General features: G+C 34.9%; 1 protein-coding gene across 1 annotated transcript; it reads right to left on the bottom strand.

Moving 5' to 3' along the window:
- Positions 1-1614: 1614 nt before the first annotated feature.
- LOC146148468 (uncharacterized) lies at positions 1615-2337 on the bottom strand. Its single transcript, XM_083387712.1, has one exon. It carries the CDS (start codon positions 2283-2285, stop codon positions 1899-1901), a length of 387 nt encoding a protein of 128 aa, XP_083243838.1. The 5' UTR covers positions 2286-2337; the 3' UTR covers positions 1615-1898.
- Between the last annotated feature and the right edge of the window lie 22546 nt (positions 2338-24883).

Genomic DNA, 24883 nt, shown 5'->3' with positions numbered 1-24883 from the left:
CGATTATCGTTACGGGTTCTAAGCGAAACGATATGCACAATGCGATTACGGATACTTCGTGTTTGGGAATTTGCAACGAAAGGGGATTAAATGAAATATAATGGTCATTTTAAACAATCCTCCGCTAAAACTTAAATCCACTTCGTCCATGGTTCCAGGCAAGTGATTAAAATGTTAGGAAACGTCATGAAGGCTGGATAATAAGCGAAATACATTAACCATTCAAGCATAAGAAAACATGCCTCTGGTTTCGACCTCCTAGTTTTTCTTTACTTATTTTCACCTTTCAAGGAAAATTAATGTTACAAAGCCCGATGTTTTATTTACATTATATTTAAGCTAGCTGGAGAAAACAAAACAAAACCAAGTAATGGTTTAATGCCAAACACCGTTGTTGGGATGATTGTGTCGCGATCGCATTTGAGAGCTGCGCTTGGTGACGTATCAAGAAAAGCGGCGCTCGTAAAATCTTGTAGCCGGCGGTTAGCGACTCGCAGGTGCAGAGGCGCCCGTCTGTCTGACGCGGTACAAACTTCCCAGCTCTTGCGGCGGTCCGCTTTCAAACAACCAAATCCTCCTTTTAAAGGGACTGTTTTTCGACAAACTGGAGGGCAAGAAATAAGCGAATTAAATGAGCACAGCTCTCCACTATACATCATGATTTAGTTCCGAACTATTTTCGACAATATTGTAACATTTCAATTTTGTTTAGAAACAGTTAAACCGAAGTTAGCCATGGCCCGTCTACAACATATAATCAAAATAATCTCCCTTTCGTTAACGCGCAGACAACTTACACCTTTAGATTTCTTTACAAATCAGTGAAATCTAATTAAACCTTTTTTATGACATGCAAAATCGTAAGGCATTCTTAAAATAAAAACAAGAAAGTATGAACTTTCAATTAAAGTAAGTCTATGTACTGGTACCCCACTGATCGAATTTCTGGCTACGCCCTCGATCAAGTAATAATAGATTTTTGTAATAACGTTCCAGATGCGGTGGCTCCAGTGTGGTGCCGGACAGGCCCACCTGGGCGGTAATTAGGAAATTAATTTCTCACGTTCGAAAAGGCAAAACCGCTAAATGACTGGCTTCTTTATCTTCGAACCTGTGATTTGCGACGCTGCAACATGCTGTAAACGCGAAGAACAGGCAATCATTGTAACATAACGTGTGGCTTCGTTCAACGTATAGATAACTCTTATAAAAAGCGCATTTGTAAAGCATGTAAAGCCTTTTACGTCGCAAGAACGGGCGAGTTCAAATTGATGTTATTTAAGTTAACCCTAAATTCAAATGATTTAGGTACCACAGATGTGATAGCCTATTAGCCAGATATATAAACGCTAGCTTATCATTTAGCACAATGAGACCTATTTATATACAATGACATGTAAAGCTTTTGAAAAACTTTTTCAATTAAAAACAATCCTTACTGGCCGCATAAAAAGTAAAATAAACTCTCGCAGCATTTTAGCAGGAATGACATTCCTAGTTCAACTAACAAGTAGCTGTTTTTTTGTGATTAATACTGCCAATATTATAAGCAGATACTAATGTCCTAGTTAGCTGTTCTGAAATTCCGCTTTCAAATAAAAGGCAAAACAATAATTACATTGGAAGAATTGTATTCGTTTTAGAGCACACATAAATGACACATTAAAAAGAACGATAAAATAATCGCGATAAACGATCAAGTCTAGTGTGCATCGCCATCTTTTTGAACCACCGTTTGGTTCTTGTGGAATCCCGACGTTCCGCGGCTGGGCCCTGGAAGTCCATTTCTATCAGCACTTCAGTAAGGCAGCTGCTATGGCCTTGCCTTTCTCCGTTACAGCACTTTGCTGTGTTTTGTGCGCGGCTTACTTCTGCTCGATTTAGCGACGCATGCTCGATTAGAAGACAGCTGTAGGGACGCGGCTGCCAGGCCTCGCGGTGCTGAACGTCGTCTGGTTCCCGCCAGAAATGACATCTGGCACCGATATGATTGTATCCGATAATTCAGCCATCGGCTCTTCATCAGAGGACGGAGAAGCTGGGGCGTCGATTGCACTGGAGCTGGCAAGCATGTCGTTCAAGTCTTGGATGTAGTAGATTGCGCTCTGCATAATGTCCAGGCTTGAGGTTTGGCTAGACGCGGCGTCTTCGGGCAGAATTGACTTTAGCCTGCTCAGCAACTCGCTGACACAGGAATCTTCAGTTTGACGACTAATGGTCGTAGACTTCGAGCTGGTTCTTCGAAGTGCGTCACTCGATTCACGTTTGTTCATAACAGTCTTCATCTTTGATAAGTAGTACAAAGTTATCGATTTGATCGTTTCGTTGCTGGAAAAGCGAGTTCTGTCTTTCCATTGCGAAGCGCTGGTATTTATAGGGAGCGAAGGCATTTTTTCCCCTCCCACTCCCGCCCGCCTTCAGTTGTTTATGCTCCTCTCCCATTGTTCTCTTGTTTGCTCCTGTCCCTCTCGGGTGCACGTGCGGCGCGCGGAAAGAGAGAGTCATTACATTTCACGCTCTAGAGTAAATTGCTCTAGACCTGGCGACTGCGCGTCGCCAGAATGCACCTGGGCAAAACTTATCGCTCCTCGCTCGAGCAAAAGGGGAAAACAAAAAGGCGCCTGGCCGAGACAAGCAGGCGCCAACACACCTGGGTGGGTTGATAACGGGCCTGAGAAAGCTCGAGCGTGATAGACTCGACGTCGCCTGTGGCTCAGTCGAAAATGTAAGTTCCTGTGGTTATTTGTTCCGCAGCTCGACCCTGGGGTTCACGCGTCTATTTTTGTTGTTGAATTAAATATGAGCCTAGAACCCCAATATTTATATTCTCGGGCTAATGGAATGGGTATTAGGGTTCACCATTATGTACCTGAAAAAAAATCAGCAGGTACGTACTCCCTAAATGGCAGTTTACAACTTCGTTTACCCCAAAGGAGCGATTTATAATCGATCGAGCAATTATTAATTAAGATGTTTTATGCCACATGTAAGCCTATAAAAGTTTATAATACGCATGTCGTTTTTGACAGATACTCTAATCTCCTTACCTAATATACATTATACATACCAAAAAGTCGATTTCTCGATGTGGGCGTAAACATGAGATATGTTCTAATGGTTTCATGTTGGTTCGGGCTGTTCATATGATTTGATCACACGTAATACCAGTTCATATTCCTCCTACCGCTGGCTTTCGACAATAAATTGTACGATATGGCGCCATATTCAAAGTTGTCGTCGACCTCAACGACCTACTGTTCGTTAAGATTCCAGTTTATTTAAATTGGCGCCTTCCTGAATGAGCTTATAAACGCCATTTAAGTCGCTTATCAGTTTGTTGGTTGTAATCTGTGAAATTCTGTAATTTGGGATTCTAGCCACTTGACTTTAATAGGCCTTTGACAGGTTTCCACTTCGCATCTGTATTTATAGCTAATAATACAATCCCCAACTAACAAACAGATCATGAATTGTATAAATTAGCAAAAAAAAGTAAAAAAGGCCAAACAGAAAACATTTCAATAAGTGAGTATATTCAATACTATACCAAATTAAACGTTAAATATTATATTCGTTTTGCTTTTTCCGTAAACTGAGTAAGATTATCACAACAAATAAACGGCGCACTTTATTTATGAATTGCCTTACAATGTATTTTCTGTGCTACATTCTGTGGACCCTTACCTCAAATATGCCGAACACTACTTCAGTGCGTCACCTAGTGAAAAAAATATCACAAAAGTTTTGGCCACTTGTTTGCCAAGCCAACTGAACAGCAGCGGATTTATTAAATTACTTACTAGGCCGCAAGGTTCAAAAACAATAGGTTAGGTTTAAGCGTATCTTATAAGTTTATTTTATTTTATTTAAATAAATTATATTGCACTTTAATACCTTGTTTATCTTTTTATCTTCGTGCATAAACAGCAAAGTATTGTGGAAGATTTAAAGAGCTTTTGACCCTGGGCAAACAGTGCGTGAGTTCTAGTTGTCTTATACAGTAAAAATACGATTTAATGAAAAGGACAGGCACATGTCATTCGAAAGATGGTCGTATGTTAGCTTATACTTTGCCAGCACGTCACAACGATGCGTTTACTTTTGTGTAGCGATAAAGCGAAAGTGACCCGCGTGAACCACAGAGAAAATGAACTGTGTTAATGTGCATTAGCAGTAGTTTAATATGTATTTTGGCGATATAATATTTTATAAACGCATTTGATTTAAATGTAAAAAACATTGAAACCAAAATCGTCTAGGAAACGTATTAGTGACACGGCTAAGAATTATTTTTGGTGCCTCCTTTACCTGGATTCCCTAATCATATACTTATATTACTTAATGGTTAACCCGACCCTGCGACTAAGTATATCAGATCTGCTTAAGTTACGTGTTTTCTTGTTATATTTAAATAATGAAAATATTTGGCGCATAGGGATCTTATGTATCATTAATTACTAAATTCATGTTATGCGGTTATTCTGGGCTTTAGCTTCTACAGGTTGCCATTCCCAAGTGCCTATATTGCAATATAGCAGATCTGGGCAACATACGGCCCGCGGGCCGGATCCAGCCCGCCAAGCAGTTTAATCCGGCCCGCGGCTTATTTTCAATAAAATACATAGGCTAAGCGAAAACCAGGGCAAGTTGACAGATTTTGTCAAGACCCCGCTAAATTCGATTTTTAGCCTGTTAAAAAGCTAAAGGAAATTCTTTCTCTTCTCTTCTGTGTTGCTCGTATGTTCCACGCGATTTTTTGGCAACTTCACAGACAAATAGCGTCCTCTGCTCAGTGGCACTCTCTCCAACGAAAGTTTAACAAACTTAGCCTAATATTTAAAATATATATAAATATTAGGCTAAGTTTGTTAAACTTTGTAACACATCGGTAACTTGAAGTTTTAAAAAAGAAGAAAAAACATATAGGTAAGTTTTTCGTACGAATTCATGTATTTTAATCTTAAGTTTTGGGTCAACGCGCCCCACAACTTAATAAACGCTAATATATCAAGCAATGTACATTTTTAGTCGGTGCTCAATGCTTCACGTACCATCTAAATCTAAATTAAAGTTTGCATTTTCAAACAAACATAGTCGCAAAGGCCCGCCACAATATTTTAGGTTTCTCATGCGGCCCGCGGCTAAAAATAATTTCCCACCCCTGCAATATAGGCTTCATACATAGCTTATTTTGTTAACGACGGCTCAAGCCTTGAAGTCAACAATCGCTTTTATCGTCTGGTCAAATTTATTTGTTTGTTACACTTCATACAGTGCTCCCGGTCGAATGTATCGCCTGATAATTATTGATTATTCTGAGTCGCCTTTCAACATACAAAATTATGGACCAATAATTAATATTAGGAGAAGTGTCACGCTTGACATATAGCATTATTACCAAGCAAAGCAATTATTAGGGGGGCGCGAGCCGAATTTAAGAACAAAACCATGAATTATGTTTGCAAACTATAATGACAGAATTTTGTTTTGCGCATCACCATTGGGGGGAACTCAGACTTTTTTGTGCAGATTTGTAATGTTTTTGCAAAATATAGCCTTTGTATTGTTATCATCACACATCATAAACACGATTAACGCAATTTTTAATTTTTTCACACCATACGTTTGTCAAAATTAGCTCGATGTCAACCAACATATCAAGCACGAGCAATTGTTTGTGTGTCTCCCAGATTAAAGTTTACTCAATACAAACCAAATGAATGCAATTTTGGTTTCGCGCTTTGCGCGATAATAGTAATAATAATTTCTTTTGTAGCTTTTATGAGCAGTAGCCTACCACAATAGTCGATCACAGACATGCCACACCTTCAATAGTCATGGACCGTCATAAACGATGTAGTCATTATTACGTTTGGTATATTAATGTAGTTTTACTACTTTTTAGTCGTTTTGTTTTTGATCTCTGAATGGATTTTGAGTTTATTTATTTATTTATTAATATACTATGCCGTTTTTGTGGTTGTTAAACAAAAACGTGACTCGAAAAAATGTGTGCCTCACCATCTAGGAACCTTACCGCACGTCACTGCTTTTACATAGGCTTTTACTTTTAACTTGAGCCGCACTTATTACTTAAATGCGCGCTTTTGATTTTCGTAAAGTCAAATTAGGTCTCTCTATGGGACGACGCATTAATAGTCATGTAAAAAGAGCAAAACCTAATCTTTGTCACAACGCACCAATTAATGTAGTCAGGATACCTGCGCTTTTTTATCGAAACCTTTACATGGCGTAACGCGGCCTGTTATGGAAGTGGCTAGATCTCTAACTGCGTCACACCACCCGATCCGTCAGAAATCAGTGCATATCTAAGCAAAAAGGTCTATGACAATCAGCGCATCCTAAGGCAGAAAAGTCTAGACTTTTAGACCTTGAGGTCTTGGACAATGCACTAATTTGCATTAACAAATGTGCATAAGAAGATTAAGTTTAACAATACTTGACCCAACCAAACCCAAACGCTAACCAGCGCCCTAACCCAAATAATGTGCGATAATTTAATAATTATAACGCTTCAGGCCCCAATACCTCAATTTGTGACGTAATAATCTTAAATACAATGGACGAGAAACCATCCGAGTTTGGGCTTTTTTCCCCAGCATTTAAAGAATTATTAAAATAACGCACATTATTTGGGTTAGGATTCGGGTTAGCGTTAGGGTTTAGGTGGGTCAAGTGTTATTAATCCTATCTCATACTTTTTGTTATCTTTTCTGAACTTTTAATGAATATTTTTAATTTATCTACGCCGGGAGTTTACCTAAAGGTCCAAATCAGTGCATTGCCAGGACCTCAAGGTCTAAAAGTCTAGACTTTTCTGCCATTGGATGCCCTGATTGTCGTAGACCTTTTTGCTTAGAAATGCACTGATTTCTAACGGATCGGGTGGTCACACCGTGCCTCTGCATTTTAGGTATAACACCGATCGTGGTCGAAGAATATGTGAAATATCTAGCGCAATGGTTCTCAACCGTTTTGCTTTTGTGGCCGATTTTCATTGCACAAACGCAAAACTACGACGTCACCACCCGATTCGTCAAGAAACTTACCGAAGCACATCGGTGAACTTACGAAAAAAACGCCGATTCAACTTCGGTAAAATTATAATTTTCTATCCCAGGATATAATCTCGCTCGATTGGATCGTTTACCAGCGATGCGTATCGCGAACAGACGATAAATGCAAGGTTTTGCATATATTTTTTTCCAATTGGAGTGTTTGACAGGATAAGGCAATATATAACGTAGTTTTAAATAAAACAAAACGTAAAATGTAATAAAACAGTTACAATCAAACCCTATGATACCAAGGTGCCATGAAATGCAGACTTGGTCCACCCTAGATCTGAGTAGATGGTTAATCCCTCAATTTGGCGCTGGCTGGTCAAGAATCCTACCACAACGAACATTTTTTGGGGGTTAGGTATTGGGTTTTGGTAAGTTAAGCAATAATATTAAATATAATAATACTTGACCCATCCTCACCCAAACACTAACCGACACCCTAACCCAGGGGTTCTTAACCTATATTGTATGTTTTACCCCTTTTGACGAAGATGAATATCAGATTCAATGGCATGGTTTTGGGCAAGCATTTCAAGCCAAAGATCTCTGACGGTAAGACACTAGAATGCAATCCCCCCCCCCCCCCCCAATATATAAAATAATGCTTAATTATTAAAAAACAAAAGTAACAAGTTACATCAGTTAAATTCAATGCGATGGCTGCCCTTGTTTTAACGAATTGTTCAAATCATTCCAGTTTGGTCTAGTTTTGTCTTTGTAAACTGGACAGTTTTGACTCAAAAAAGGACCGTTTTTGCTCATCATACTTCGATGACCATTTAGGTAAAATAGCAGGTTTCCTGGTACTGTTTGAAAATGTTTCCATGCACAAAGCATACTAAGGAATTTGGCGATCATCCTTAATAAGATATGTAAATTCAAAATTTAAATAATTTCTCTGGTAATTTGACTTCTTTAGGGACATGCTGAAACACTTTAGGAAGTAAGAAATGTCCCACAGACAATAAAATGTAAAAGAAAGATTCTTGCTTTTGTATCAAATGATCTTGGGACTGTTTGTTAAAACGGTCTTGAGATAAATAGGGACATGCTATTTGATTAAATTTTTTGGTAACTTTTACAGAATGTAGTAATTAGTCAATAAATTATTTTTTATTTTCAACTCTGAAACGTCCTCACTGGGCTAAAATGATCAACAATAAACTAATTTGGCCGTTTAAGCCGTATCCAGTGACAAAAAGTAGACAATCACATTCATTACCAGCACGAAATTTCGACAGGTGTACTTAACCTTACAGTTCTTGCTACTAATTAATAAAGCACTTGAACTCACTATAACTGAACTTAGATAAAAAATCAATAGGCTACTAGTCTAGCTTCGAATTGGCAGTTAATCTGAACCAGAAAAGTAGGCTACCAATACCTACAGCTGGCACAACTTTTCTGTCCCGTCAACTGATGTGGATATTTTGATTGATAGCTCATTTACCGCTAAAATGACAAAATTTATAAGGTTAAGAAAGGCTGCCTTAAGACAAATATTGCATTGCTTTAATAATTGTTTCAACGCTGTTGTAGGATACTAGTTTTTATAAATGTAGGACCAGAATTGTCAGTCAAACCAAATGACAAATCAACAATGTGTAAGTTATGGGTCATTGATACCCACTCTACATGTCTGATATGTATAGCTGTTTCAACCGTGTAATAATTCAAAATATTTCTACAAAAGAATATAACTAGTACCAGAAGGGTTATTTTTTTATTCTAGTACGTTACAGAGCCATATTACTTTAAGCAACCCAACTTATCCAGCAATCAGACTTTTACCAAAAATTATTAATGTTATATATACAAATTTCCTAATTTTAGATATTATTATTTATCCATATGTGAATAATATCATGCAGAAAATGGAAGGCGTGGGGTGAAACCAGGAGTCTACTTGTTAAAAAGATCCATGACTTGACAGTTCAGTTGCTGGGTATTGGAATATTACAGGGTTCAACTAAAGCCTGAATACAGTGAAAGGGTCCTTGGGTTTCTGCCTGCATTCCATATTTTTAGACAGACAAACATTTACGCCAGAATTCTGAGAATATATTAGCCAGAAAGGCCACAATTCATGTTAAATCTCTATTGAGGCAACATTTTACCTCACATTAAGTCAGTGGAATGATTTTGGAAAAGGCCCAAAACTAAAACCCCAACTATGTTCCAAAACAGTACACCAGTCCACATCACATATACAAAGTATGGCAATACAATGTTCAAGAGTAGGATGCCGCTATTTAGGTGCACGAAATAATCCCCATGGGGTATAAAAGTTTAGGATGGAGTAATAAACTCAAAGCCATTTACTAGTTAGATATATATTGGAAATTTACTATGCCTTCCTATAATATTGACATCTAAATGATTTTTTAAATGCAATGGTCAAATAAATCCGAGCAGACATCATCCTGAAACACCTCTTCTTTTGCTGGGTAAACTAATTTGCCTGTATATGTGACAAGAATCATTTGCTGTAATTTTTAGTTTTTACCAAGGTACACAATGCACATAATTGCTTTGGATGACCAGTGTACATTAGAAGCACATCCTGGTCATATCAAAATACACCAGGTTCTCAAATAGGGCACATTTAATGCACATTAGTGCCTATTTTGTGTACATCAGGTAAATTCTTTATTTTGCGAAATCACATCTAGTTAACATATCTCAGTTTCAGGCAAGCATTTCATGCAACTTTACTGCAAATCAATTTTGGGTTCTTGCCCCTGTGTAATTTGTATAATTTTTTATGTATGTCAAAAAGTATTCCTGTTTTTGATCGACTCAAGTTTTATAAAATTACATTTCACTTTGGTATCGCGGTAACAAGGTCAAGGGGGCAGCCACTCCAATTACATTGTATTATTTTCCATGACTCTTTATTTGTGTCACAGTTCAAATGCTTATCACAAGGTACATTTCCTTAAGAATTAACATCAATGGTGGCCTGTCAAATGATTTCATGCATGTTTTTTAACATTACTTTGACTTAAGACACCTTAAAGATATTTAGCCAACAAGTTCATATTTGAATATCTGTAATTAACCCTTTTTAAACTCCCATCCTAAGGCAAACGGAACGGACACAAAGATGTCTTGTTATTTCAATTAAATAAAAAAATAAAGCGGTAAAATGTTGGCCTATATAATTACCATATATAATTGGTAAACAGATTTACTTGTTGCCCTCTGCACTAAAATTATTGGTACAAAAACTGTGTACCAAGCTATAAGCTATCCCTTTCAACCAATAACCAGGTTACAGTTAATCTTGTTTTGATGTTCAGTTATCTTTTAGTTTCCATAACATCATGAAATTGGTATAACTCATATTTCAGTTAGTGATTAGCACAACCTTAACAATGAAATTAAATTTAGACTGTTAATGACTGTTAATTCAAAAAACATTGTAGAAGTTAAAACTAATTTTTCTAAAATTCAACTGTTTAACTGCAAGGATGAGATATATTTTTACAGCCTGGGTTTGTCATGTTGCTTATGGTAAATTAAAGATATCGCCAAGTTGGTTAGTTGATAATATGTGCTGATATTTTTGTAATGGGTATGGAATATTTTGTAATGATGTGTTGCTTTTTTGTACTAAATTGTTTGTGTGCATTTTATCTAGTACATGGTACAAAATATTTATGTTTTATTTTAATTTTAGAAAAAATAATAGTATTTGAAATTTTAAGTGTTTGTTGACATTGGATGAAATGAAATTATGACTTTTGATGAAAAATGGTACTTTAACATAGACTTCGAGAAAGACAAAAGAAGTCCATAGCAAGAATAGCAGGTATTTTGTATGTAAAATTGTTTTTAAAAAACTTAAGGTATGTCATTCTGCTTATTGGTCTGCAGTTAGACTATGAATTTGATTAAGCCTACCGCGTAGTAAGGAATCGAATCGGGCTGTAGACGGTTAGAAACTTGTAGGTCACACTGTAAATTGTAAACGTGGGATTTTCACCTACGTACTGTGGGTGGAGTTATATTACAACCCTATTAGTGGATTGCTGTAAATTCACCAAATTTAGTTGAAATAGAAGTTTGAAATTTGACTTACACGCTATTTACATTTTAATTAGTTTCTCCTAAATTTATTTCAGTTTATAAATATTGAAAATTTATTAGGCATTTTGACCTTCATCTTAGTCGATAAGAACTTCATTTCTTTTATTTAAAATAGTTTCAATTTTACAGAAAGAAAACTACAACTATCATTACTAATTTCTGAAAATTTGGACCATCTCCTGTTTTCTAAACAAGATGGACTTTGTCTGGTCAACAAAATCAAAGATCAAATAGTCAGGGTTCCTTTCTGTAAGGATTGCTTTGTGGTCAAATGACTACATCTTGTCAACTTACATATCACTCCAAAATGTATATGAGTAAGTTGATAATTACCCCAAAGCTTTAGTTATCTGAGCAATATTAAACTACATTTTCATACTCGATTACCATATACCGCAACTTTGTTGGAATTTGTTAGATATGGAAGCTAGATTTTTTCTTTGACTACGGCTTTAGTGAATGTGGATTAAGGGTCTCATGCACTGGCTTACTGCAAAAACCAACTATGTAATAAATTAAAGGTACATGCCATAAAATGCCACAATATTTCAATCTTACTCCAAAGGCTTATATTGTATCATAGGTATTTGTAATTGTGTCCTGTAATACTAGCCAACGCGCAAAAGATATAGGTTTTATCACTGTGCCGAACTCCTAGGTTGTTTTTGTTGTTACGGAATTAGTTTATACTCTTATGTGTAGATGTTAATATAAATTTTCATACTATGTTATTTTTGTTGCTTTTAATTTAAACATTTATGCAATCTATCTATGCATAATTATGATTTTTACTTGATTGCTAAGTTAGCAATTTTGTAATGAGGGCAGGTTTAGTATGCTGAAAATAAATACCACTAGAAATTATTGGCACAAATTTGCTCTTTTGATTATATTTTTTGTCTAGAAAATCTTTTGGATACCTGGATTTATTTTTATCATTTTGAATACTTACTAACTATTGTCGTTTTACAATTATACCCTGGTAAGTGGTAACAAGTGTACTTATTCATATTTATTTATTTATATGCCAACATACACAATTGATGCTGTCATTGCCCAACATTTTTCTTGCCTACCCTTTGTCAATTTTGCACGTCATTTATGTGCGAAAAAGTCGTTTTATGATGTGTCTATTGGTATGTAAGGACTCCAGCCATACGACCAAACAAGGCCAACGTCAGAATAAAACACATTTTGGAATAAGGCCACAATGGACTAATACCTAATGGTATTAGTACCGCCTAAATCGGAATAAGTCCTAAATCTGTCGGAATAAGTACATCAACTACCCTAAAAACTTAAACACTAACCCATGTTCTAACCCCACCCATTACCCACCAATAATTCCAAACAGGACCAAAAATGCGGCGCCTTGACGACGCCGGTCAGACTAGGGCATCCAAACGCAGTCACCAAAACGGCCAATGCCAGACCTATGGCCCCCGATCGTCCCATACCCTCCCGGTTGGGCAATATTTAGGCCTTTTTTTCGATGAACTTAGGCCTTATTCCGATGTATTTAGGCCTTATTCCGATGTATTTAGGCCTTATTCAGATGAATTTAGGCCTTATTCCGATGAATTTAAGACTTAATTTGATGAATTTATGCCGTATTCCGAAGAATTTGGGCTTATTCGGACGAATTTAGGCCTTTTTTTTGATGAATTTAGGCCTTATTTCGACAGATTTAGGTCTAATTCAGACGATTTTGATATTATGCTGTACTGGATATTACTGCGTATTTGGCTTTATTTTGTCGTTGGTCTTCATACTGGTTTTATATATTTTTCTTTTGGTATTGTTGCTTTTTAGGTCTTCTTGTGTGTTCCCGTATGTAATAACATCGTATCAAATTAAGTACCCTGTATTTGGTTGTCGCACTCTATAAATCTCCTGCCATGCAGCATACACGAATGTGCACGACTTGTGCACACGTTGCTCGCGTCGTTGCTATTTCACTATAGCGTGCTTAAGGCGCAGTAATTATTGGTTTACGTTAGAATGATGATTGCATTCTGCGTCCTATTTAACCCTGTGTGTTTTTCGTTCTTTCATACTACATTACTTCTATGCCCATGAGCAATAAACCTTCTACGAATACAACACTTTTGTTAATGAAAGACTGTACTAGTAGTTTTTTTTTTTTTTTTTTTGTCTTTGGTTTTTACATATTTCTTCCTAATGTAAAGTACTACTAACCGCGTTTGACCGTCCAACCTCTACTTTTGGTAGTATGTAATGTTTGTGGCGTGGAAAACCAGTGATCAAGCTATCAATGCTACATTGCTAAGAGTAAAATCGTAAAAATGGATGACTTCTGGTGCCACCTTGCGGAATCCTTGAACATGTTTTAACAGCAAAACCTGTTTAACCACGTTTTTATGTTTAAAGATTATAACTAAACAACCAATTGACCTTTTAACGAACTTACTACGTGCTACACCGCCAATTTTTATTAGGATAAGGCAAAACAAAGAATTACTTAGATTTAGCATTTAAACGTAGGCTATGATAAATTTGAGTTTAATTTTATCCGAACCTAAACCAATTTTTTAGATTTTACGAGGTAGGTCCATTGCTTAATTAACATTTTGTAACCTAATTTTCTTTAAGTAACTTGAAGTTCAACTCGATGCTAGCTTGCTAAGCAAGAAATTCACATTAGCATGATTTTAACTTATAAAAAGATAAGTAACTGTATCCTAAAGAGAAACTTGGCAATTTTGTCCGTCTCAAACCGAGGATATAGCTGATTCGCGATAATGTTTTGTGAGAAGTCCGCCTGTTAAAATGAAATAAAGAAGATATTTATTGAAACTCGTACAGAAACTTTTATTAAACAGTTTTAACACAGTTTGGTCGAATAGGGTCTTTAAAATTGCTTTGGACCAAAATTGCATTCAGAAAATAAACTTTCAACTAGAAAAGTCAAGAGCTTTGACTCCCTGGTTTTCGGGAGATTCACGCAAGACAACTATAAAGCTTCACATATATCTCGAGGTTTGTCATGTTGCTTATGGTAAATTAAAGATATCGCCAAGTTGGTTAGTTGATAATATGTGCTGATATTTTTGTAATGGGTATGGCATATTTTGTAATGATATGTTGCTTTTTTGTACTAAATTGTTTGTGTGCATTTTATCTAGTACATGGTACAAAATATTTATGTTTTATTTTAATTTTAGAAAAAATAATAGTATTTGAAATTTTAAGTGTTTGTTGACATTGGATGAAATGAAATTATGACTTTTGATGAAAAATGGCACTTTAACATAGACTTCGAGATAGACAAAAGAAGTCCATAGCAGGAATAACAGGTATTTTGTATGTAAAATTGTTTTTAAAAAATCATTAAATAAATGAGTCAATCTTGATAGGTATGACTCGATCATAAAATAAATGAATCGACTTTAAAATCTAAATCTCGATCGTAAAATAAATACGTCTCTTCGATAGGTATATCTCGATCATGAAATAAATGAGTTGACTTGGAAATCTAAATCTCGATCGTGAAATAAATAAGTCGACCTCGATAGGTATATCTCGATCATGAAATAAATAGGTCGACCTTAAAATCTAAATCTCGATCGTGAAATAAATACGTCTCTTTGATAGGTATATCTCGATCATGAAATAACTGAGTCGACTTTGAAATCTAAATCTCGATCATGAAATAAACAGGTCGACCCTGAAATTTAAATCTCGATCGTGAAACAATATTTAATCTCGATGGGTAAAGCCTACCTCGATTGTGAAATAAGTGAGTCGACCTTGAAATCTAAATCTCGATCGTGAAATAAATACGTCTCTTTGATAGGTATATCTCGATCATGAAATAACTGAGTCGACTTTGAAATCTAAATCTCGATCATGAAATAAACAGGTCGACCCTGAAATTTAAATCTCGATCGTGAAACAATATTTAATCTCGATGGGTAAAGCCTACCTCGATTGTGAAATAAGTGAGTTGACCTTGAAATCTAAATCTCGATCGTGAAATAAATAAGTCGACCTCGATAGGTATATCTCGATCATGAAATAAATAGGTCGACCTTGAAATCTAAATCTCGATCGTGAAATAAATGAGTCGACCTTGAAATCTAATTCTCGATCGTGAAATAAATGATTCGATCTCGATCGTGAAATAAATGAGTCGACCTTGAAATCTAAATCTCAATCGTGAAATAATATCCAATCTCGATAGGTAAAGCCTACCTCGATCGTAAAATAAATACTTCTATCTCGATAGGTGTACCTCGATTGTGAAATAAGTGAGTCAATCTCGATCATAAAATAAACGAGTAGATCTCGATTAGTATATCTCGATCGTGAAATAAATGAGTCGACCTTGAAATCTAAATCTCAATCGTGAAATAAATGAGTCGACCTTGAAATCTACATCTCGATCGTGAAATAAATGAGTCGACCTTGAAATCTAATTCTCGATCGTGAAATAAATGAGTCGACCTTGAAATTTACATCTCGATCGTGAAATAAATGAGTCGACCTTGAAATCTAATTCTCGATCGTGAAATAAATGAGTCGACCTTGAAATCTAATTCTCGATCGTGAAATAAATGAGTCGACCTTGAAATCTAAATCTCGATCGTGAAATAAATGAGTCGACCTTGAAATCTAATTCTCGATCGTGAAATAAATGAGTCGACCTTGAAATCTAATTCTCGATCGTGAAATAAATGAGTCGACCTTGAAATCTAATTCTCGATCGTGAAATAAATGAGTCGACCTTGAAATCTAAATCTCGATCGTGAAATAAATGAGTCGACCTTGAAATCTAAATCTCGATCGTGAAATAAATGAGTCGACCTTGAAATCTACATCTCGATCGTGAAATAAATGAGTCGACCTTGAAATCTAAATCTCGATCGTGAAATAAATGAGTCGACCTTGAAATCTAAATCTCGATCGTGAAATAAATAGGTCGATCTCGATCGTGAAATAAATGATTCGATCTCGATCGTGAAATAAATCAGTCGACCTTGAAATCTAAATCTCAATCGTGAAATAATATTCAATCTCGATAGGTAAAACCTACCTCGATCGTAAAATAAATACTTCTATCTCGATAGGTATACCTCGATTATGAAATAAATGAGTCGACCTCGATCATGAAATAACAATGTACAAACCACTAACACCGCCTTTAAACAACAATTGTTTTGTTTATTACATACGATTAGACACAGAATAAAAATTACTCTTATGCAATAAAACGACGTGCAAAATTGAAAGGTAGGAGATAGAAATGTGTGGCATTAAGTGGATTATGTGAACACTTTTGGCAAACAAATATGTAACAGGTATAGATCTTTTTTTAGACCGTAACAGGTGAAACTGCGTCAACGGTATGTTTCGTTTCGGTATTTAACTAGATAACATTGAGAACACAGTGCTACTAAAACAAAACAAAAATATATTAAAAAGAAAAAATTGTGTGAAAGCGACAGAATAACGTATACAACGTAATAAAATAAACACATCGCACAAAAACCAGTGTGACATTATGAAAAATACATCAGACTAGTAACTTCTGTTCAATAAATTCTACCCCTAATAAAATCGAGTGCGACATAATCCGATCCGACTATATTTTAAATCGCAGCTGTAACAACCAAACTAGCTGGGACAGGGAATGGGACCATTAGCAGTGTATTTCGGTCGCTAGGGGTTAAGGTAAATAAGGGTTAAGAATGCGATAAGATACGAGTTTGAAGTGTTTTTTTCGTTTGTTGAGGGTCATAGAACAAAATAAATTACATTATTCAATTTGTTGTTCAAAGTCGACGTTTAAACGCCTACTAAATAAACTCACTGAATAAAACTGGAAATCGCCTTTGTTATATAAAAAATCGGAATCGCCTTTTCTTCTAAAAAACAACACCTGTAAAATTATATTTTTATGTGACGCCAAAAAACATGGATCGTGCTGAAGCCAACTGAACTCGTGTACAAATGTGCTAAAATCAAGGCTACATACTTCTACGGTGGTTCTTAACCTTTGTTAACCTGTCGAACCCCTATGTTATTCTGCTAGCGTTCGTCGAACCTAAAATTTTCACTTAGTATTCGTTTCTTCTTCCTAGTAGCTGAAACTGGGCATACTGTATAGCCTAATCAAATTATAAACTTGCATTTATATAGTGATATTAGCCAAAGTTTCAACTTATAACGTTACGTGACACCTTGGCACATAAAGAGATTCCAATTTAGCTTGAAATAACAGCATTTATGTTTCAGAGGACGTTCTCGCCGAACCCATGAAACCGCTGCGTCGAACCCCAAGGGTTCGATCGAACCCTGTGGTTAAGAACCACCGCTCTACGTTTTATCTATAGCGGAACAAGCCATCTGGCCACACGATTTGGTCAAAACACAAAAAATTCTATTCAATGTGTTTTTCAATTTCGAAAAAAAAATTTAAGTAATTTGGCGTAACTTTTAAAAAATGCTTTAATTTTCACGTCTAGGGGTGTATCACGGGATACTTTTTATCCCAATACCAGTACCTAATTTAAAAAAAAATGATCTCGATCTGAACGGATACCAAAAGACGTCATTAATTTGCTAAACAAACAAATTATCAAATGTTCAAAGGCAATTTTCTATTATTAACCTATACTGTTTTAAAAGAAATGATCTTTTAAGATAGAAAAACTATTTCTATATTAATTTGGAAATGTATTGGCATCGATCAACCTACAGATATACCAATTGCTATATGTTATTGCCTCAAGCCAATATAATCAGACATCATTTCGCACTGGCACTTAGCCATTGACCAAATAAAAATATATAGTAAAAAGATTCTACAAAAGAGATTATTTCTGCATTTTTTTAATATTTAAAATAGGTCGGGGGTATGGCTTAAATTTCACCTGTAAGGGAGTTCATGCATGACATTCTGCAAAAAAAAGTTTTAAGAGATCATATTTTATGTCCTTTCCCAGAGTAAGTTTTCATGAATGATTGATGAAGCTGATGAAAGTTGCTGATATTGCGACTGTGGTGATCATCAAAGCATTAAGCAAGCAAATTGCCACATTTGTAGATCTTTGAAATAGTTGACACTTTTCTATAAAACAAAGTTGTAGTTTTCTGACTATTAAATTTAAACTATATTAATTAATGCATAGGTGACCAAGAAAATACACACGTAAAAGACATTCGCTCCATATTAGTGTTTCTTAACCGATGTATCGCGCCCAGAATTGGGTCACAATTTGATTTGGTTTGTTGCCTTAACAAGTTAGAATTAAATTGCAAATAGCACAGAGCAAGGTTTCTTTAAAATTTGAGAATACTTTGGGGAAAAAACACACACACGGCCCACATTGGTGGAATTCAACTTCATTTATGCTATTTTTCTTATGTTTTGTTCACTTAAAAAATTTCAGTAAAGATAATTTGTTCGCCAAAACTTTGCTGTTGTATTTACATTTATTATCTGGGTTGATGCAAAAAAAAGGTTAAAAAAACACTAGTCTATATAGTCTACCTAGAACTGGCTTATTGTTTGAAAAAGCATGTTGTGCAAATAGTATTTAAAGTTTTTGTTACCACCATGCAAAACAAATATATGGGGAAAAAATTAACTTTACTAAAAGTCAAGCAGTTTTAATATCAAAATATTACCTGTTAGTATAAATAAAATGCTCAAAAACTTTTTGTTGGTCTGATTTGATTTTGTTTCAAAATAAAGTCATGTATATAATACTATCAACAGCTTAATACATCTTGTTTTCTCTGAAATGTAATAATATTTTTTTACATATAACATGAATTACAAAAATTACACAGGAATAGTCTCCAATAATAAAAAAACATTTTATAGGAGTTTTAAGAGGTAATTGTTATGCTTAACTAAACCACCTTCCTTCACTTATAAATATCATAAAACTGAAGTTTTATTTATCATATTGACAACCAGATTAAAACAGGCTTACTAAACTAAACTAAATTCTGGCTGGGTTTTAAGTTTAAAATAAAATGCATATATACTATGACCTGTATATATAATCGAAGCTTTAAAAAAAGGGCATAGTGCAACTACCTGAGAAGTTGAAGTACTATATTCAGAAGTAGTCAAAAGTAAGAGCTTTTTGGATTGCTATGCACCATACCTTATACTAATCCACTAAGGGGTGACAAATAAGATTGATCTGGAGCAGTGGAGCAAATACTTACAATTTTGTTTACTGTATAATAAATGTATAATGACATGGGGAATACTGGCAGCTATTTGTCCATGATTAGTGGAAAAATATATATAATGCAGGAGAGTTGTTTATTTATGATAAGTAAGCAGTTTTTAAAAACGAACAAACTTCTAGGTTATATCTTTAAGTTACTATTTACAACATAAATGGAGATTTTTATCAAGGTTTTTCACATGGATTTATGGGATAAAAAATGTTAAGTTTAATTGGTTATCTAGAGGGGAAAAAAAATTAAAAAGATTTTTGACTTGTCAAAAAAAGTAAAAATTTTATCATAAAAAATCAGTTCCGAATTATATTCAATGACATTTTGACTGTATTATATCTTGATTAGAGCAATATTACGGTATATGCGAGCCGGCAGAATTAACCACCCAGATCTAGTTTATCGCATAAGGTTCAGCTTGAACTTTGTTTTTGCCTTAGGCCAATAGGCCTATATAGTGTATTTCTGATTTTGAGAAATGTACTGAACGGTATTTGCTGTGTTTTTTCCCTTATGATTTGCAGTTATCCCATTTCCTATTTCGATAATATGCTAGGTAATTTTCTGCAATTATTTTACCTTGTATTTGAACTGTTTACACAACATTTTTCTAAAAAAAACAGCGGTTTGTTTCCTTTGGCATTTTTATAGTTGTTTTTTCTTTTTTAAATGATAAATATATCAACTATAAGTATTTTTTAACTAGTTTTGCATAAATCTGAAAAATAACAAATTTGTCTTTAACCGGTAGTAAATAAACATCAAAAACGTGTGATTGACGACGCCGAGACACTTATGCAGTACTTCAAACAACAATAAGTTGTTTAAATCAAATGTATTTCTAATAGGTCAAAATTTCAATTTTTTACATTGAAATTTCTTATTTTTTTACGTCAAAAAATATTAGCCCTAGATATCGGTGGTTTAAAAAATAAAATTTCAGAGAAACGCCATGGTCCATGGTGAGATCACACACAAAGATAGGGTGGGCAATGTTAGGAAAGCCTTGTTGCTAGAATTGTTAATGCTAAGGTTAGAAGCATTATTAGAATGGGGGCATGGGTGGGGTTATTGACATTGGTTAGAATCAAATCATAACATATGGTTATCTTATTAGCAGTATAGCATATTGGCCAGGAATTTAGTGAAGCAAATACTGAAACAAGTTCATAAAAAATGCAGCCTGAACTTGTTTTTTTCGCTTGACATGTGCAATTATCCCATGTCCTATTTCAATAAATAGGTCTGTGTTAATTTTCTGCAAATATTTTTACCTTTTATTTCAACTGCTTACACAACATTTTTTAAATAAACAAGCGACTTGTTTTTCTTTGGGATTTTTATAGTTGTTCGTCTTTTTCAAAATGACAAAAATATCAACTAATCATTTGCATGAATTTTGCATAAAATCGAAAAATAACTGATTTGTGTTCGACCGGTAGTTGTCGTCGCCAAAATACTAATGCCGTACTTCAAACAATAATAACAATAAAAAAAATCAATGTATTGAAATAGATCAAAACTTTGTCAAATAAAAATATTTTTGGGTTAAAATTTGTCAAAATTTCAATTTTTAAGGTTAAAATTTAACAATAAAAAAAAAAATAACCGCCCTAGTAATAAAGAATAGGTTTGTTTTTAGAGTGGTTGTATGGCTTTGTATTGTAATGTTACAGCACAATGCATTGAAAACACATGTGGTTCCAGATAATAAAATATTTTCAGGCATAGAAATACAAGTCTTCGATAAAATCCTAAGAACCCAGATTTCAAACATTGGTTATCGGTAGGGATGTTTGATTCTTCATATATCATTATAATACTTAAATCAAAGCGCATGCAGAAGTAGGTATCATTTTGAAAGTTTTTTTAATATAATTTCAACATAGTTCTACATATAACATTCTAATACTGATACCGGATATTTTATATACTCAATAACTAAATGCCACCATTACTATAAGCAAAATAGTTTAATAAAAAAACTATAAAGGTAATGTTTCCCAGGTTCCCGAACTATCCAACGACCATATAACAGTTTTAGCAACCCAGGCTCATAATTTATAGCTAATTGCAGTTAAATGTTGGTAAGTTATAAGGCAATGCCAGAGTCAATTACAAGTAGTGATGCATTTTACATTCTAGGCTACTATTTATGTATCTTTACAATAGAATATTAGTCCTGCATTAAAGTTGCGGGGAATGCCAGGTTCAACATTCAAATATTTGGAATTGTGTGCAAATATGAATCAGTAATTTGAAAACCTTATTTAAAAAAAAAATGAGTTATTGTAGATTTTAAACCTCTGGTGTACATAAAACCATGGTTGCGCACCTAAAAGTTTGGCTCTGCACACACCAAGTCTCAGCAAAAAGTGTCATAAAATGCAGTCACAGGTGTGTATGGATGGGCTCTCTTGAGGCTCATTTACACTACTGCACTGAGCTGAGCGTGAAATTGTTTTCACTACAGCTGCACTGGGCATAAAAATCGCTCAAAAATGTAATGTTTTTCTATAGCTGCACTGGGCATAATTTTTTTTTTATGGGCTTGAGTTTAGCAAAGCGTGAAAGCTCGCCCTACAGAATTTAAATGCAAGTTACGCTTTGCTCAGTGCAGCTGTAATGTAAACGCGCCTTTACATTCAATCATTTTTAGTTTTGGGTTTTGTTTCCTATATTTGGATATATAATTAACAAGAAACCTCCTAATTGTACAGAAACAAACTTTATGGTGTCAAGATGTGCAATTAAGGGTTGACGCACAAAGAGTTTAAAGGACATGTTTCAAAAACTTGAACCATGTAATCATGACTGTGTCACAATTCACAAGGGATTATTCATATATTGGTCTACAATCTTGAAATTATAATAAATAAAAAACCTGCCACGGTTATTAAATCAACGCAATATTTGGGTTAGGGTGTGAGTTTGCGTTTGGGTGTGCTTGGGTCAAGTAGAGGTAGGATTCTGGACCAGCACCATTACATTTATTCTCCAATAATTGTTTCTTCCTTTTTTTTTGACAACTTTTTTCAGTGTTGCCAAAAAATTGGGCACTGGTCTAGAATCCTACTACATTCCATCCGGAAGTTATATTGCTAACATTATTTGGGTTAGGGTGAGAGTTAGCGTTTCGGTGGGTCCAGTTACTTAAGTATTATTATTATACTTATTCTTACATATGTATGCTATGCCTTTCTTGCAGTTTCAATTTTGACATTTCGTTTTGTTACTGTTAAAATAAATGTGGTAGGATTGTAGACCAACCAGCGCGGTTATTTTTATTTACTATGGCGTCGAGCCGTCGATATATCAACCAAAATATAAAAATTTTAGAACTACTGTTAAATTACGCATCAAATTCGCGCGAAGCGCGAACAATCTTTGGATTTATGTTGTTAAAATTGGTATAAACAAAGTTTGGATGCCTCATGAGCCCATGGTTTTACTTCATTTAATGTTCCAAATAAATTCAGCCAAATTAGGACAGAAAACTTACTGTTCTAATGATTTACAAACCGTCGAACACAGCTGGTAAAATTAGGACAATTTATCGTTTTTTTATTCGAATTTTAGGCCATCTGGCAACCCTAACATTTATCACTTTTTGCGATATGCGTCGCTGATTTACACTTACCTAATCTATGGGGCGAGATTATATCCTGGGATACAAAATTATAATTTCACCGAAGTCAAAACGGGCTTTTTTTCGTAAGTTCACCGCTGTGCTTCGGTGGCTGTTGACGAAGCGGGTGACGTCACAATGCACAGTTCAACTCGCCGAAAAACGTGGAAGGAATGCAACGAAATAGTACCACAGAGTTGGTCAACCATAGTTCAAACTGTAAATAAATCACGAAAAATGAGCTTATCTTGATGGATAACTTTTCACGTACACCTTCAAGTACATGCACTAACGTTTACCAGTCAACAACAAACAAAACAACTTTTAACCAATTTAGCCGAAACAGCTTACAAAATGACAGAACAAAAAGGAAAATACTTTGACCAAATATTCGGTATATCTGAGGGGACTCCAGCAGAAATACCGAAATAAGAAAAACGTCAATGTCGGAAAAAAACACAGTTCGGAATAAGACCAAAATAGGACTAATACCTAATAGTTGGCATACATCTTAATGGGAATAAGTCCTAAACCAGTCGGAATAAAACCATAACGGCCAGAATTAGGCCTATACTACAGTTTACTTAGCCCCAATCCCCTCACCCCTTAGGCTTAGTGTATTACTAAAACACATCAACCCTAAACAGGGCCAAAAAGTCCGGTGCTAAAACAGCGCACCCTAACGGCGTCATTCAAACTAGAGCGCCCAAACGTTGACGCAAAAAAGGCCGCTCAGACCCATGGCCCCGACCCTCCGATACCCTCTCCTTACAGTTTCAGGCGTTATTTTGGCTACTAATGCCTTATTCCGATGAATTTTGGACTTATTCCAACAGGTTTATGTCTTTTGTATTTAGCTTTTTGTTGTCGTTGGTCTTAATCCTGTGGTTTTATAGATTTTTCTGCTTTAGATCTTATTGCTTTAAGTCTTATTGTGTGTTCCCATCTCAGGCAGGTCAAGGCACGGAAAGGTATGACGTAATGCTTACTGATTAAGGCAGTAAACGCTGTTAACTTGGGTTAGCGTTTTGGTTGGAGTGGGTCAAGTATTCTATATCAATTCTCCTAATCAATAGATGCCAAAACGTAAAATAGTTTTTTATATATCAATTTAACAGTAGGGGAGGGTGAATAAATTATTACACATAGATTCTACTATACAAAACACACTTGGTGGATCCAGGAAGTGCACGAGGTAATGCCTGATTTTATTAGGTAATGCAATAACTTTTTGCGCTTCGCGCGAATCTTTTCTGACTGTTTATTTGTTCAACCGAATTAGAAGTTATTTCCAGCCTATACACTCACTAATTAAAACCTACCACTTACTAATTAACACTTTTCCAACATCAAAATTTAAAAAGGTCAATACATTAAACCAAAGTTCTACGATATTTTATTTTGTGAAACCATGCAGCTGTTTGAGGAAATAGCTCAAAACTAGGGTAATTATTTTTTTTGACCTGTCAAGAAAAGTCAAAATTCACAAGTTAGGTTAAAATTTGTTAAAATTATTTCAAGTCAAAATCGAATAAAAATGTGTCAGCTCTTTGAAACTGTCGTTCAGTTAAAATTTTACCAAGAAACTTTAGTTTTGAGTTACATCCAACGACATTTTATCTCTGATTTGGACAAATGTATCGAACAGTATTTGCTATATTATTTCGCTTGTGATTTTAATTTTAATTATTACTATTTTTATTTCGTTAATATGCTTGATCTTTGTTTATTTCCTGCAATTATTTTTATGTTGCATTTCGACTGTTAACGCAACATTTTTCTAAAATAACAAGCGTCTTGTTTATATTTGGCATTTGTTTGTCTTTTTCAAATGAAAAACATCAACTAAGCATTT

This window comes from Ascidiella aspersa, chromosome 4 (assembly GCF_963924565.1).
Source record: "Ascidiella aspersa chromosome 4, kaAscAspe10.2, whole genome shotgun sequence".
Taxonomy (NCBI): Eukaryota; Metazoa; Chordata; class Ascidiacea; order Phlebobranchia; family Ascidiidae; genus Ascidiella; species Ascidiella aspersa.
Note: the sequence above shows the minus strand (reverse complement) of the source record. Positions and strands in the feature narration are given on the sequence as shown.